General features: G+C 46.2%; 1 protein-coding gene across 2 annotated transcripts in view; it reads left to right on the plus strand.

Moving 5' to 3' along the window:
- LOC122377485 (cAMP-dependent protein kinase catalytic subunit 3-like) overlaps positions 1 to 13,568 on the plus strand; it is a 156,940-nt gene that overhangs the window by 41,222 nt on the left and 102,150 nt on the right. For both annotated transcript variants that reach the window (XM_043357543.1, XM_043357544.1), the window contains exon 2: positions 8,963 to 9,131. In XM_043357543.1, coding sequence (XP_043213478.1) covers positions 8,963 to 9,131 — 169 coding nt within the window. The remainder of the gene's footprint in view (positions 1 to 8,962; positions 9,132 to 13,568) is intronic.

The following is a 13,568-nucleotide window of genomic DNA, read 5'->3' on the forward strand; positions in this document are numbered from 1 at the left end:
TTTCGCCACTCGGCTCAAGGCAGTCTTCCGCCCTCGAACTGTGCTGTTCTTGAGTGTCTCTCCTGATCGTTTGCAGTCCATCCAAAGTTTAATTGTCGCAGAGTTGACGCCCAATTCTCTGGCATCCGGAACCAGGGCCCAATCTTACCAATGCCGTGAATAGGCAAAATGCCGTGAATGGAGCCCATTCACGGCAACGGCATATTACCAATGCCGTGGATAGCTATTCACGCCATCTCATTCACGGCATGCGGTCGATGTTTATCCACGGCATTTTGGCAGTGCTTTAACATGGGCAGTGGCACAAGCTGCCGCGAAGGCGGCAGAACAAACGCAAATAATCAGCTGTTTGCGCTGTCGGTGGCCGTTCCATTCACGCCACCTTTTAGTGCCGTGAATGGCGGGTGTTGTGAAAGGGATAGGTTGCTGGGAGGATGTTACTATGCAATATTTGACACTATTATTTTTTTAAAGTAAAGAATTCTTCATATAATGCCCTTGACATCTTAGAGCGACGATTACACGCATAGTTGTTATTTCAAAAAACATGTATTTTCCAGGGTTAAAATCACACTCAAATCCATAAAAATAAACATGTTTGTTCATTATATGGTCTTATTTTTCAAATCCATACGAGATCGTGGAGGCGATTTTAGCATCTGGGCCCAATCATACCAATGCCAAACCTATCTATATGCTATATGGGTGTTTCAGTGTTCACCCCGTCCGGACGTCTCACAAACATCCTTCATGATTTCTAAGTAAATATTTAAAACAATTAAATACCGTAAACTTGTCAAACAAGTATCAGCACTCACAATGCATATTTTACCACTTTCTGTCTGGCACAGACAGCTACGGAGCATGCTGTCTTCATGCGTCTCAATCTGACTTCTGAACTGAATGCCTTTTTCTTGATATGTTATGGTTTTGAGATGTAGACGGGTTTCTTCAATATTTTGAGTAATTCCTTTTGTTATCGTGCTCGTAAAAGCAGCAAATAAGGCTATAGCTTGAGCTGGCCGGGTGCATGTACCCAAAGTTTAAACTTTACGAGCTGCATTTCAATTGCATTATTCCAATGTCTTAGAAACAACAGCGGAGCTATCACTAGGTCGTTACTTCAATAATTTTATCTCAAAATTGTTGCAATATCTTAACAGCAAGTAAATAGAAATGATGAGCAGCGAAACGAAGTTGAGATCTAGGTAATCCACTCGATTTTCTCAGCGCGAGAATGTCCTCGCGGAAGTTTACTAGGCCAGTAATCCGCTTTTCAGGAGAATTCTTTAGGCAGGCTTTAGTTTTTCATAGTTTGCTATCACGTTTTCCACAAATAACTTATCCTTCACACATATGTATGGCTCTAAAACAAATAAACGCCCGACAAAACTTTAAATAGAGAGCTATACTTGTTCACAAGCAATACGCACAATTTCCGATAGCGAAGGTGACAAGAATTGACCAATCACATTGCTTGTTTTCTGCTGGCGCTGAATTGTACCGTGGGCAAAATGACGTGAATAGAAATGCCGTGGCACGGCATTGGTGAGATTGGGTAAATGGAGTGCCGTGGATCAGCCGCCGTGGTAGGCATCCACGGCATCTGCATCCACGGCATTGGTAAGATTGGGCCCTGGGTCACACCGTCCTTGATCATCCCCACCGCGCGGTAGCGGATCGGTAGTTTGTGCGTTTTCACTTTTGGTGATATGCGGTTTCTCCACGTTGCCTGTCCGGACAAGAGTGGCCTCCCGCGCCCACTACCGGCCGCGGTCGGGTTAGCCGCTTGGTTCACGTGATCGTGTGACCAGCAAGGTGTCCGTGGTGCCAGAGCCGGTAAAATTGCAGTTGTTCAGCACTCGGGGAGGGACAACATAACATGCGGCACCAACCGCGCATCAATTTCGGGACACCCTGTAGTGACGCGGCTCATGCTCACGTTTTTTTCCATCTTACAACAAGGTGAAGTCAGCAAAAGAAGAGTGCTATCCCCCTGATGAAGATTTACCCTTCTGAAAACTCCCCCAGCCTGTTTCGATGGAAGGCCATGTCCGTCGTTCGTGACCCTGCCCCCCCCCCCCCGTCCGCAACACGAGGCTCACATTTCTTTGCTGAAGCGCTCTTTTTTTTCTTCATTGGACCGTGCCGGGAACGGGATAGGGGATAATTTTCGAGAAGAGTGGTTAAGAGTTTCGCACCGGCATAAGCAAGCTTGTCTTGTTAGTTCAGACGGATCAGTAACGAATAGACTAAAATTATAAGCATGCATGCATGGATTCTAACAAAGTACGACACTAAAGACTGAACAAGACAAACGTGCCTCTTTTCTTAACCATGAGTGAGTTAAGACGTTAATGACTGAACGTGCAATGATAAGTTGATATTTTAGTGCACGCCGTATTGCTGCATACACATTGAAAAATGTACGTAATAAAGGGCTCTTGCTGTTCGTTTTTAGGAAGCCTGGTCCCAATAACGCACAAATGCAGACCTTTTTTAAAACAGTCGCCATAGCCATACTAAAATCCCATCATAGTTCCGCCTCTGGGATTATAGAGACAATTGATTGCCCAACATACTGGCGTGATTACACCCCTATCGCCGCAGCCATTTGGCCGTAATTGCGATTGGAACCTTACGTGTGCGTAATTGGGTCACTCTCCCCTATGTGGACGAATGCGAAGGCATGCGAAGGATGAGTGAATTATCTTGATTGGGGTCTGGGGATACAACTGGGTGTTTCAAAGCCCGCTGCCAGCTGCTGCCAGCGCGCCGACGTCACACTTTGGGTCTGTTCCAGTCGCACTTCCTAACACCTCTAAACTCCTCCAAGAGCAAGAAAGAGGAGGTTGGAGCAGGGCCCTCCTTTGATTTGTAGGGGCTAGAGCTGACACTGGAACAGGGAAGCAATCTTGGAGGAGTTTAGAGGTGTTAGGAAGTGCGACTGGAACAGACCCTTTGGTAGTGTCGGAGCAATGGGCTTGATGTCATCACGCGCTGGCAGCAGATGGCAGCGTGCTTTGAAACAGCGCCACGGTTTGTGATACGGAGGTATAGGTATGGAGGTATACCGGGTGGCCCAGAAAAAACGTTCCCAACTTTAAATCAATATTTCTCAGAAAGTAATATAAATACAACATTGAAACTTCCAATAGTCAATGCGGCATATATTTTCAGTAAATGACATGATTTTTATGTTATTCGGTCAATTACTTTTTAAACGGTTTGTGTTTCTAGCATGCCATGTAAAAATTACTTTTTTGCTTAGATGCTTACTAAAAAATGTGAGTGAACGGGTCACTTCCATATCGTCTCCTTGGCCTGCTGCCATGACTGCTACTGGCATCTAGTCTCATTGATTGTTCAGGCCTCAGGGTGACACATTCCATCTAGCTTTTTTCGTTATTCGGTCAATTTACTGTTTGATCTTCTTGAAGGGAGGGCGGTCAGCAGTAACCCATGCACCGTGCCACTCCTCGAAATAGCACTTAGTGTTGAAACGAATGTCATCCAGTAACATCATTTTGGCTAAGTATTTGAATATTTGGCATGGGTATAAATGGGGCAAAATATTTAAAATAGCATCACACGTACTGGTTTCATTCACGTGTTCTATTTTTCTATTTCTTTCTACCATGGTAGGTACGTCTAAGCCAATCATCATTACCGTTCAACATCGGCAAAGCAAAAAAAGCAAAAACGTCTTACTTAATTCAACATAAGATTGCTGGCTTGAAAATGATGGTACAGTGTTATAATTTGGCATACCAATGCGCAAAGAAGAGACGCAAACTTGATGAAAATTTTGGCGCGTTATTTGCACTCGAATTAGAGATATAGGCCTCCAAAGTTCGGAACGTTTTTTTTGGGCCACCCGGTATATACTTCATAATTAGCGGCAATGATACAGAGGTTTCTAGAGGTTTTTACAACATTTTCTGGAGGTATTGGCATCACTCGACCTGGCAACACTGTTTCAAGCCTTTCAACTCTTGTGGATAGGTTTAGGTTTAGGTTTATGTAGTGGGTTAGGTTTAGACACAGTCTATTCAGTACCCACATCATACTGGTTTGGGACAAGATGACAGGTTAGGGTGCAGCAGCCCGATGTCGGTCCAGCAGATTTTTGAAGTGGTTTGTAGATGTTGCAGCCACAACTTCCTCTGGTAAACTGTTCCAGGCAGTAACCACTCTGTTTGTAAAGAATTTGGCCCGTGCTTGACTGCTGCATCTTCTTTTTGCGAGCTTTAGGTGGTGCCCCCTTGTCCTGTCATCAAAGTTCCTCTCGAAAAACTGGTTTGGATCGACAGCGAGTTTACCTGTTAGGATCTTGTAAGCTTCTATCGAGTCACCCCTGCTGAGCCTCTCTTCAATGGTAGGTAGTTCCAGCCTTTCCAGTCGTTGATGGTATGGAAGATGTTTGATTTCACGAACCAGTTTCGAAGCACGCCGTTGGACTTTCTCTAAAGACCGCCCCACACTGGAACTCGCAGGTGGGTTGCGAGTTTTTGGGTTTTCGGGTTTTTTCAAAATCAAATGATACAATCTAAAATGAGTGACCCACACTACCATCTAACAAGCGAGTCTGCATGTTTTTAGCTTGCGAGCGACCTTGCATCGCACTCCAAAAGTTGATTTTGGGTCAACTTTCGATTTTCCTCGCTGCGAGGTCTGCGAGGTCTGCGAGGTTTGCGGGTTTTTCGTTGGAATCGAATTTTGGTTCGTTGCGCTGTATTGCGACCTATATGTAATTTTCTGAAGGTGTACCGGCTTCATTGCATTCATAAAGTTACCATAAGGGAACGGTCTAATCACTCTATGAATTAGTATTATGCCCGCAAACTCAAAACCCGCAAACTCGCAACCCGCATGCGAGGTCCAGTGTGGGGCGGCCTTAAGGCTTTAAGATCTTGAATTAAATGGGGTCCGACAGCACTCAGGCAGTAGTCAAGATGAGGGCGCACATAGGATGTGTACAATGGCTTAAAGTTGTTCATGTTGAGGCTAGCGGAAGCAATTTTCAGTAATCTTAATGCTGAAGAAGCTTTATTGGCTGCTTGATAACAGTGTTCAGTTGCTTTGAGGGAGCTTGTGGTTACCACGCCAAGATCACGCTCCATGGTAGTTGCTTTGAGTTCTCTATTCAAACCATTCTCTGTCATGTAATACCGGTTATGTTGGTTTGACAACCCACAATGCATTATCTTGCACTTGGCAACATTGAACCTCAGCAGCCATTTCAGTGACCATGCACACAGAGCTTGTAGGTCGGCCTGCAGTGCAGCTACGTCATCATCAAGTCGGATTGGTCGATACACTTTGGCGTCGTCAGCGAACATTTTTTATGCTACTTTTGATCACTGTTGGCAACTCATTGACATAAATTAAGAACAATGTTGGACCTAAAACAGAACCCTGTGGCACACCACTATTTATATACACTGAGTTCGAAGTACTATTTCCTATAGTCACATGTTGTCGGCGGTTGTGCAGAAAGTCACAAATCCAGTCTAACAGTCTTCCTCGTATTCCATAGCCATACAATTTCTTCTTTAGCCTTCTATGCGGTACGGTATCAAACGCTTTCTGAAAATCCAAGTATGCTATGTCCAAAGCATGTCCGTCATCCAATGTTTTGGTCCATTCTTCCATTGCTTCAATCAAGTTGGTTTGGCATGATCTTCTCTTTGTAAAACCATGCTGGTGTTTTGAGATCAGGTCATGGTCATCCATGTGTTCAACAATGCGTTTTCTAACTATTCTCTCCAAAACTTTACATGGTTGACTTGTTAAACTGATGGGTCTATAATTTCCTGGGGCTTTTTTTTACCCTTTCTTGAATAGTGGTGTTACCCTTGCTTGCTTCCAATCAACTGGTAGCTTGCCCAAGTCCAAGGTTTTCTGGAAGAGGCATTTCAATGGTCCAGCCATTTGATCTGCACACATTTTCATTACACTGTTGGGTATGCCATCTGGTCCTGCCGACTTGTTGATATCTAGGGCTTCTAATTCCCTGTGCACTTCTTGTAGTGTTAGTTCGATATGCTCCAGGATATTTTCGTCCTGTACACGAGCTGGGAATTCCGGAACTTCAGAATCGTCTTCTTCAACAAATACACTTTGGAAGAACTTGTTTAACACTTCGGCTGCTTCCATGTCACTCTGTGTCAATGTACCGTTTTCAGTTGTAAGTGGTCCAACCTTTGGCTTCAATTTCTGTTGTGACCTTATGTACCTTGATATACTACTTGGGTCTTGTTTTGCATGTTCAGCAATCTTGGTTTCGTGCTGACACCTTGCTAGTCTAATAAGACTAGTTGTCTTGTTTCTCTGCACTGTGTATCTCTTGTAGTCTTCTGTAGTTTTAGTCTTTCTGTACTCTTTCCACAAGCTGTACTTTAACTTTACAGCCACTTCAAGTCGTTTAGTCCACCATGGACTACAAGGTACGGTGTTCTTTTGATGTGACAAGGGTACATGTTGCTCAATGCTGATATTGACAATATCCTTTATCTTGCTCCAAGTTTGTTCTACTCCCATGTTTTCAAGAATTGACCAGTCTATCTGACTAAGGTCATCAGACATTTGAGCATAATTACCTTTCTTAAAGTTTCTACCCTGTGGTTTGTCTTGGTTAATTCTGTTTGGTCTCTTGCTAATGTAGACGTATTTCCATGTGATAACACAGTGATCACTTTTACCCAGTGGGTCAGATCCCACAATGCTTTCAATGGCATTTTCTTCATTTGCAAATACTAGATCTAGCAAGGACGGTTCATTTCCTTCTTTGGAGCGGGTGGGAAAGTTGACACATTGTAACCAGAACAAGTCATTGACAGCATCAAAAAATCTTTCTTGACTTGATCCCTCAGAACCATCAACTGAGCCAGTATCCCAATCAATCCGCGGGTAGTTAAAATCACCCATTACTAATATATGCTTAGTTCGTGTTGAAGGAGTTTGCTTCAATAAATGGTTTAATCCTTCATTGTACTCAACAGAACTGGCTGGTGGCCTGTAGCAGACACCCACTAACAGTTTTTCCTTGGATGACAATTTGACATAACACCAAACAGACTCTATATTGGGACTGCTCAGCTATGGGCAATCTAACACCTCCAGGTCACTTTTAACAAAGAGCATGACACCTCCTCCTTTTTGATCTTCTTCTCTATCATATCTGTAGGCAGGGTGATAGCCTTGTAGAACAATTTCATGTTTTGTCCACACTTCTGTAATCCCTATTACATCTGGTTTGCCTTCATCAATACGCAGTCTCAACTCACTCAACTTGTTTTTAAGACTATTGGCATTTGTGTACATACATTTTAAAAACCTTCTATCTTGGTCCTGCTTCACGCTAGCGAGGGACGACCTTACCTCGAAAGATTTTGTGGGTTGTTTTTCCTTTTTGCTCCAGTTCCATCCTCAACTTTTTTTGAGATTCACGATCTTCAGGCGAGAGGTCCCTGGTCAGGTAAACATTCAGGAAGCCCACTTCTCTCAACTTTGTTCTCTTCCTGATCAACTCATTAACAATTTCTCTGTCTTTCACTTTCACCAGCATCAGTCGCTTCCGTGCATTCATTCCTTCATTTCCATTGTTCTCAGGTTTTTTCCCTAGTCTGTAGATGTTGACTATTTCTACATCCTGTTTGCCTGTCAGTGAAGTCACTAATCTTTGAAATATTTATGTGTCATGATGTTTTCTTTCCTCTGGATTGTCAGACTGGCTTTCTTCTATGTTGTGCAGCAGTATGTTCCTTTCTCGAGCATCATGTTCTGCCTTGTTTTCAACTATCTTCTGCAGATTTTTAGCACTTGTTTTCAGTTCTGCTGTGTATTCTGGCAGTTTCTGCACCACATTAACCTGTTCCTTGATCGATTTTTCAACCCGCTCCTGTTGTTCTTTCACGCGCTTCATAACGTTGTCTTCTAGTGCTTGGAGTTTTTGTTCTATCTCCTTTTTGAACTTGGCGTCGTTCAGTGCCTGCGTAATTTTGTTCTCAATGTTCTCCATGCCCTCACGGAACTCTTTTCTCAGTTCAGCGATGGGTATAATGTTTGGTCTACACTCCATACACACCCATAGGAAGTCGAACTCGGACAGAGCCCTAAATTCCTTGTCAGATAGCTTCTGACACCTAGGATGGTACCACTGCCTACAAGCATCGCACATAATACTATCATCCTTAGCCAAGATTTTCAGCCCACATTGCTTGGGTCCCCCTTGCACACATACCTTTCTTTCTTCTTTTTCCCACTTGGTGACCAACCACTCACTTTTCCTCCACCCAGATCAACATCTTCATCACTTTCCTGGCTATAATCACTCTCACTGGACAGATCCTGCGGTCCATGCCCTCCAGTTTTGTCTCGGGATGTTTTGGCGCTTTCTTCTTCTTTTTTATCGGCACCTTCCTTACCAACTTGTTGCTGGCTGCTAGTTGACATGTAACGCCCCCTAGTGGTAGGTGCTTTTGAACTCATGATGGATGATTTCTATAACCTTTTTACTTTTCTTCTTTGAATAACTTGACACTTCACTCAATCAATTTGAATAACTTGACACTTCACTCAATCAATCAGAGCTCTCATGCTCTCAACTGCTGACCTTCACCGGGCTACAAATGTGGCGCACGTCAGGCTGGGATGGAGTCAGGAAGGGAAGTTGCCGGGGGACGCCTACTGGCTGACCTGGTCGGACCCGATCTATCATAAAAGCATAAATACATCAGCTTTGATCAAAACTAAGATGAAATTCGAAATCGGAACCTCGGAAGCGCCGACAGCAGGGCGGGTGGGAGGCGCGCGGCGGCCTGCAGGTCGGTGACAGCTGCTGCTACTGCGCGGCGGCCTGCAGGTCGGTGACAGCTGCTGCTACTGCGCTGCGCTGGCTGACCGGGAGGCCGGGGCCCAGTCCGGCCGAGCTGACGACACGCCGCTTTGTGGCCGACAGGGACGGGCACGTTTGGGCGCGTGTGTCTGTGTCGCGAGAAGGCCACCCGCTCCTACTGGGCCATGAAGATCCTGGCCATTCAGGACGTCATCCGGCTGAAGCAGGTCGAACACATCCGCAACGAGAAGCTCGTCCTCTCGGTCGTGCGACACCCCTTCATCATTGAAATGTAAGTCTGCAGATAATAGGCACACACTACACACACACTACACACACCCACACACCCACACCCACCCACACCCACACACGCACACGCACACGCACACGCACACGCGCGCACGCGCACGCACGCACGCACGCACGCACGCAGCTGCGACATCTTCTGAATTATATATTTCGGTAAGAGCATATTCTTTTGAAGTTAGCAGACCAATCTCTTGATTTTCCGAAGAACCATTGACTCAATCGAATGAGTTCCAGAAAGCGGCATATTCAATCAGTGTCGCCATTTATGTAACTCGATGAGGTAAGCGGGCATACAGTTACACCGTCATTTTCTGTCCCTTACACCTTAGCGAAAGTCTTTCCCAGGTCTGTCGTTTCACCTGGGGCGGGGCTCACAGCTCGTTGAACATGCCTTGAGCTCAGCACCTCTATGTTCGTCCGTCGGTACCGCTATGGTTATTGTAATTTAGCATCGTTCTCGAATACATGTCTCATCGAGGTTGATTGGAAGGAGAGTCTTTTTAGCCACCAGCTATATGCGGCTGAATTTCTTCAGGCTCTTGATGTTGGCCGCTATAACACGATTGAATGCACGGTTATCAATGGGTGGTTCAAGTAGAAAAAATGCATCAACACCGTATGAGTTTTGGATGCATTCTTATATCGTTGTTTTGATTTTACGGCCTTTATTTATGTCTTCACCGGCTTACTGTAGCTTCTCGACACGCAAGATAAAACCGACGTGATTTTGCTCACTGACGTTCCCTTTCCAAACCGGATGGCCACCTGTATAGGCATCGGTCAATGATTCAATTACAGTCTGTGAACCTTTACACGCATAAAATTAACTGTCAGGATCGTTCAGGATACATAGGATTAGTATACCACTATCGAATTTCCGTCGCCGAACAGTGTTGGTCGCAACCAGCCGAGACGATTTGCCTGACGGGGCTGGTGTTAGTGTCACCGCGCGCATGTATTCAGGATGGAAATTGCAACGCCGGGCGCTGGTGAAAATCTTAAAGTTGTTTCGGCCAACGCCGCTCGAATTTTTCGTGCAGAGCTCAAAGAAAGATACCACAGGGCTTCATTGGGCAGAGAGACAAAGAAAATCAGCGGAAGCGCTTGATCTGAAATAAAAAGTTCTGATATGACACACCCTAATGTCTAGGGCCACCGATTAATCTGATGGAAAGTCCGAATAATGTCTAACGAGTAACGTATCTAGCAACGCACCTCGTTGATTTTTCTACTTCCAGCATGCTAAGCGGCCAAGTGGAGGGAGCACACCAATGCCACCTGTTTTTACATGCTGTAAACCATGGCCTGGTGATGGAGTAGGCCGGCAGTTCAGCGTCATTACCCATCACTCTGCTATTTAGGCGTCTTTTACTGCCAGATGATTATTTACAGTAGCGTTCTGGGCCGCGCTCACGACTGCAGCGGCTGCTCGCCAGGTGCTGGAAACAGCGGCTGCGGCTGCAGCAGCTGAGCTGCTCGCCAGGTGCTGGAGACAGCGGCTGCGGCTGCAGCAGCTGAGCTGCTCGCCAGGTGCTGGAGACAGCGGCTGCGGCTGCAACAGCTGAGCTGCTTGCCAGCTCGTGGAGATGGAGCATGTCATGAGCGACTCTCCGTATCAGAGCATCGTCTGGCGGCTGGCCTTCCCTACTGGTGACCTCTCCTGAATTCTGGACTACAATCTGGACAGTCAGTCTTAAAAGTACCGCGCAACAGTGCGGCGGGGGATCCATCCAGCCCGACCGTGGAGGGGCTACTAAATTTGAGTCACCGAAGCAATGGACATCCTCGTCTATTCCCCAGGTCAATTGGTTCGGTGACTTTCAAATTATAGCAGGCCCTTCCTCGGTCAGGCTTGATGGATCCGTCAGGCTGGACCGGTACATAGTGCGGTACGTTTAAGACTGACTGGACACCAGATTTATTGGTGCCCTGTGTCTAGTCTGGACACCAGATTAATCATTGCCCTGTGTCCCGCCTGGATACCAGACTTATCAGTGTCCTGTGTCCAGCGTGGACACCAAACTTATCAGTGCCCTGTGTCCAGCGTGGACACCAGACTTATCGGTGTCCTGTGTCCAGCGTGGACACCAGACTTATCAGTGTCCTGTGTCCCGCCTGGACACCAGACTTATCAGTGTCCTGTGTCCCGCCTGGACACCAGACTTAACGGTGTCCTGTGTCCCGCTTGGACACCAGACTTATCGGTGCCCTGTGTCCCGCCTGGACACCAGACTTATCAGTGTCCTGTGTCCCGCCTGGACACCAGACTTATCAGTGTCCTGTGTCCAGCGTGGACATTAGATTGACCGGTGTCCGGCCATGCAGCCTTGTCTGCTTGACACCAGACTGGCCTGTGACCTGTGTCCAGCCTGAACACCAGACTGGCCTGTGCTCCCTGCCCTATGCCGAGTCATACAGCCTGGACACCAGAGGGTCTAGTGTCCACCCTAGTGGTGTCAATTTCAGAAAACGTATGTCCAAAGTCCGTCCAATGTCCAATGCTTACGTCGATTGTCCGTCCAAAAATGTCCAAGCCAGCCATTTGTCCAAAGATGTCCGACACCTACGCAATAGTTTACACTCAACACTGTTATTTAATTTGCTTTTCATGTACCGTTACAAGCTCAAAAGTGTTAATCATATCGAAAGCTGAGCTTTCTAATAGCCAATAAATGTTAAACACGACTACTTTTTAAAATGTTGAGGTGTAGCAAGCGATTGTCCAAAGTTGTCCAAAGCCTGCTGCCATTGTCCAACCGAATTCCGAATTGGATATTGGACAAAATCGGAATTCCGAAGATTTAAGTTCCGATTGACACCACTAGTCCACCCCCTCCACCTGGAGTCTCGTTGTACCCAGCGACCCTCCCTCTCGGTGACGGCTGGTCAGTGGTCCGCTGCCGCGCAGTGACCTCCCTCTCGGTGACGGCTGGTCAGTGGTCCGCTGCCGCGCAGTGACCTCCCTCTCGGTGACGGCTGGTCAGTGGTCCGCTGCCGCGCAGTGACCTCCCTCTCGGTGACGGCTGGTCAGTGCACCGTAGGAATATTTCCGATCTAGCCTGTCTTAACCCTCGCCGGCATGGGGGGGGGGTTGATGCAACCCCCCTAAAGTTTTTCGCGAATAACTCGCGTAAAAAGCGGCCGATCGCGACGAAACTTTCAGTACCCTCGCATTGATCAATTTTACACGTACCCTGAAAATTTCATGACCCTGACCATAATGACCTTTGACCTGTGACCTCTTTTCCGTGACCATGTTTGGCCGAAATCGCGATTCGGCGTATGTCGGCTCGCATTAGCCGCGCGTTTGCAAGCTTTTCGTGGTTTCAAACGTTCAAACATGTGATTTGATGTTGCTCCCATATATTAGGGTGGGTGTCAAGGTCACCTGAAGGTCAGGTCAGGTCATTGACCTTTGGTGACCTCGGGTGACCTCGGTTCACTTTTTCGAGTTTTAAATGTTTTTCTAGGCTAGTTTTTGGAGCTGAATTCGAATTTAGCAACCATTTGAACATTTACGAAGTAGTTTTGGTGCCTTCGTAACATGTTACGAAGCTGTCAGAGGCGGTTGACACGTATTACGAATACCCGTCACAACCCCTACCGGTTGACCTGACCTGACCTGACCCGACCTGGTCTAAATGCTCAAAAACATCATCTCTGATCAAAACTAACACGATATTCGTGATCAGCACCCCGGAAAACCACATAGCAGCCACACTTTACGACTTTCTAACAGGTCCCGATTTTCCCGGTTTTCGGGTCATTGACCTGACCTGGAAGGTCACCCGATGACCTAGGACCTTAAAATTGGGTATCATCGGCTTCCTCTCGGGCAACGGGCAACACGCTCGTTTTTTCCGCGAAGCTCTAGCTCGATCAGGGGCCAAACGCGAGGGGGGTCGTACCAGCCCCCCCCCCCCCTTGTGCCGTCGAAGGACGCAAAATGGCCTGTGCCGGCGAGGGTTAAGTCCCAGAACCGAATTCTCATTTCTATCATTCTTTTGACCTCATTTTACGTAAAATTATCTGAATTTTCAAGTTATGTGTCTCATTTTACCCATAAGAACAATTCTGAGTACAAAAAAAATGAGCTCAAAGTCAGGCATTGCCTATTTTACTCACCGGGTAGAAATGAACGCTGAAAACTAGCACGTGGTTCTTTGGCTTATAACTGGAAAGCAGCGACTTGCAGCATGATAAGTAACATATGGTTTAATGGCTACATCATTTTGGAGTTTGGGGATGCATTGCAATAACTTATTTGTCAAGTTTTGGGAATCTCAGCTCCAAAATCAAAAGATACTGTAAACGATGTTTAAGTGATCAGTACGATATGGAAAAACATAGAAAATCAACAACTTTCGGCAAAAGTTGACACTCTAATTTTGGCACCATTCGATTCGTCATACAATTCTAG

This window comes from Amphibalanus amphitrite, unplaced genomic scaffold (assembly GCF_019059575.1).
Source record: "Amphibalanus amphitrite isolate SeventyFive unplaced genomic scaffold, NRLGWU_Aamphi_draft 000045F_arrow, whole genome shotgun sequence".
Classification (NCBI taxonomy): domain Eukaryota; kingdom Metazoa; phylum Arthropoda; class Thecostraca; order Balanomorpha; family Balanidae; genus Amphibalanus; species Amphibalanus amphitrite.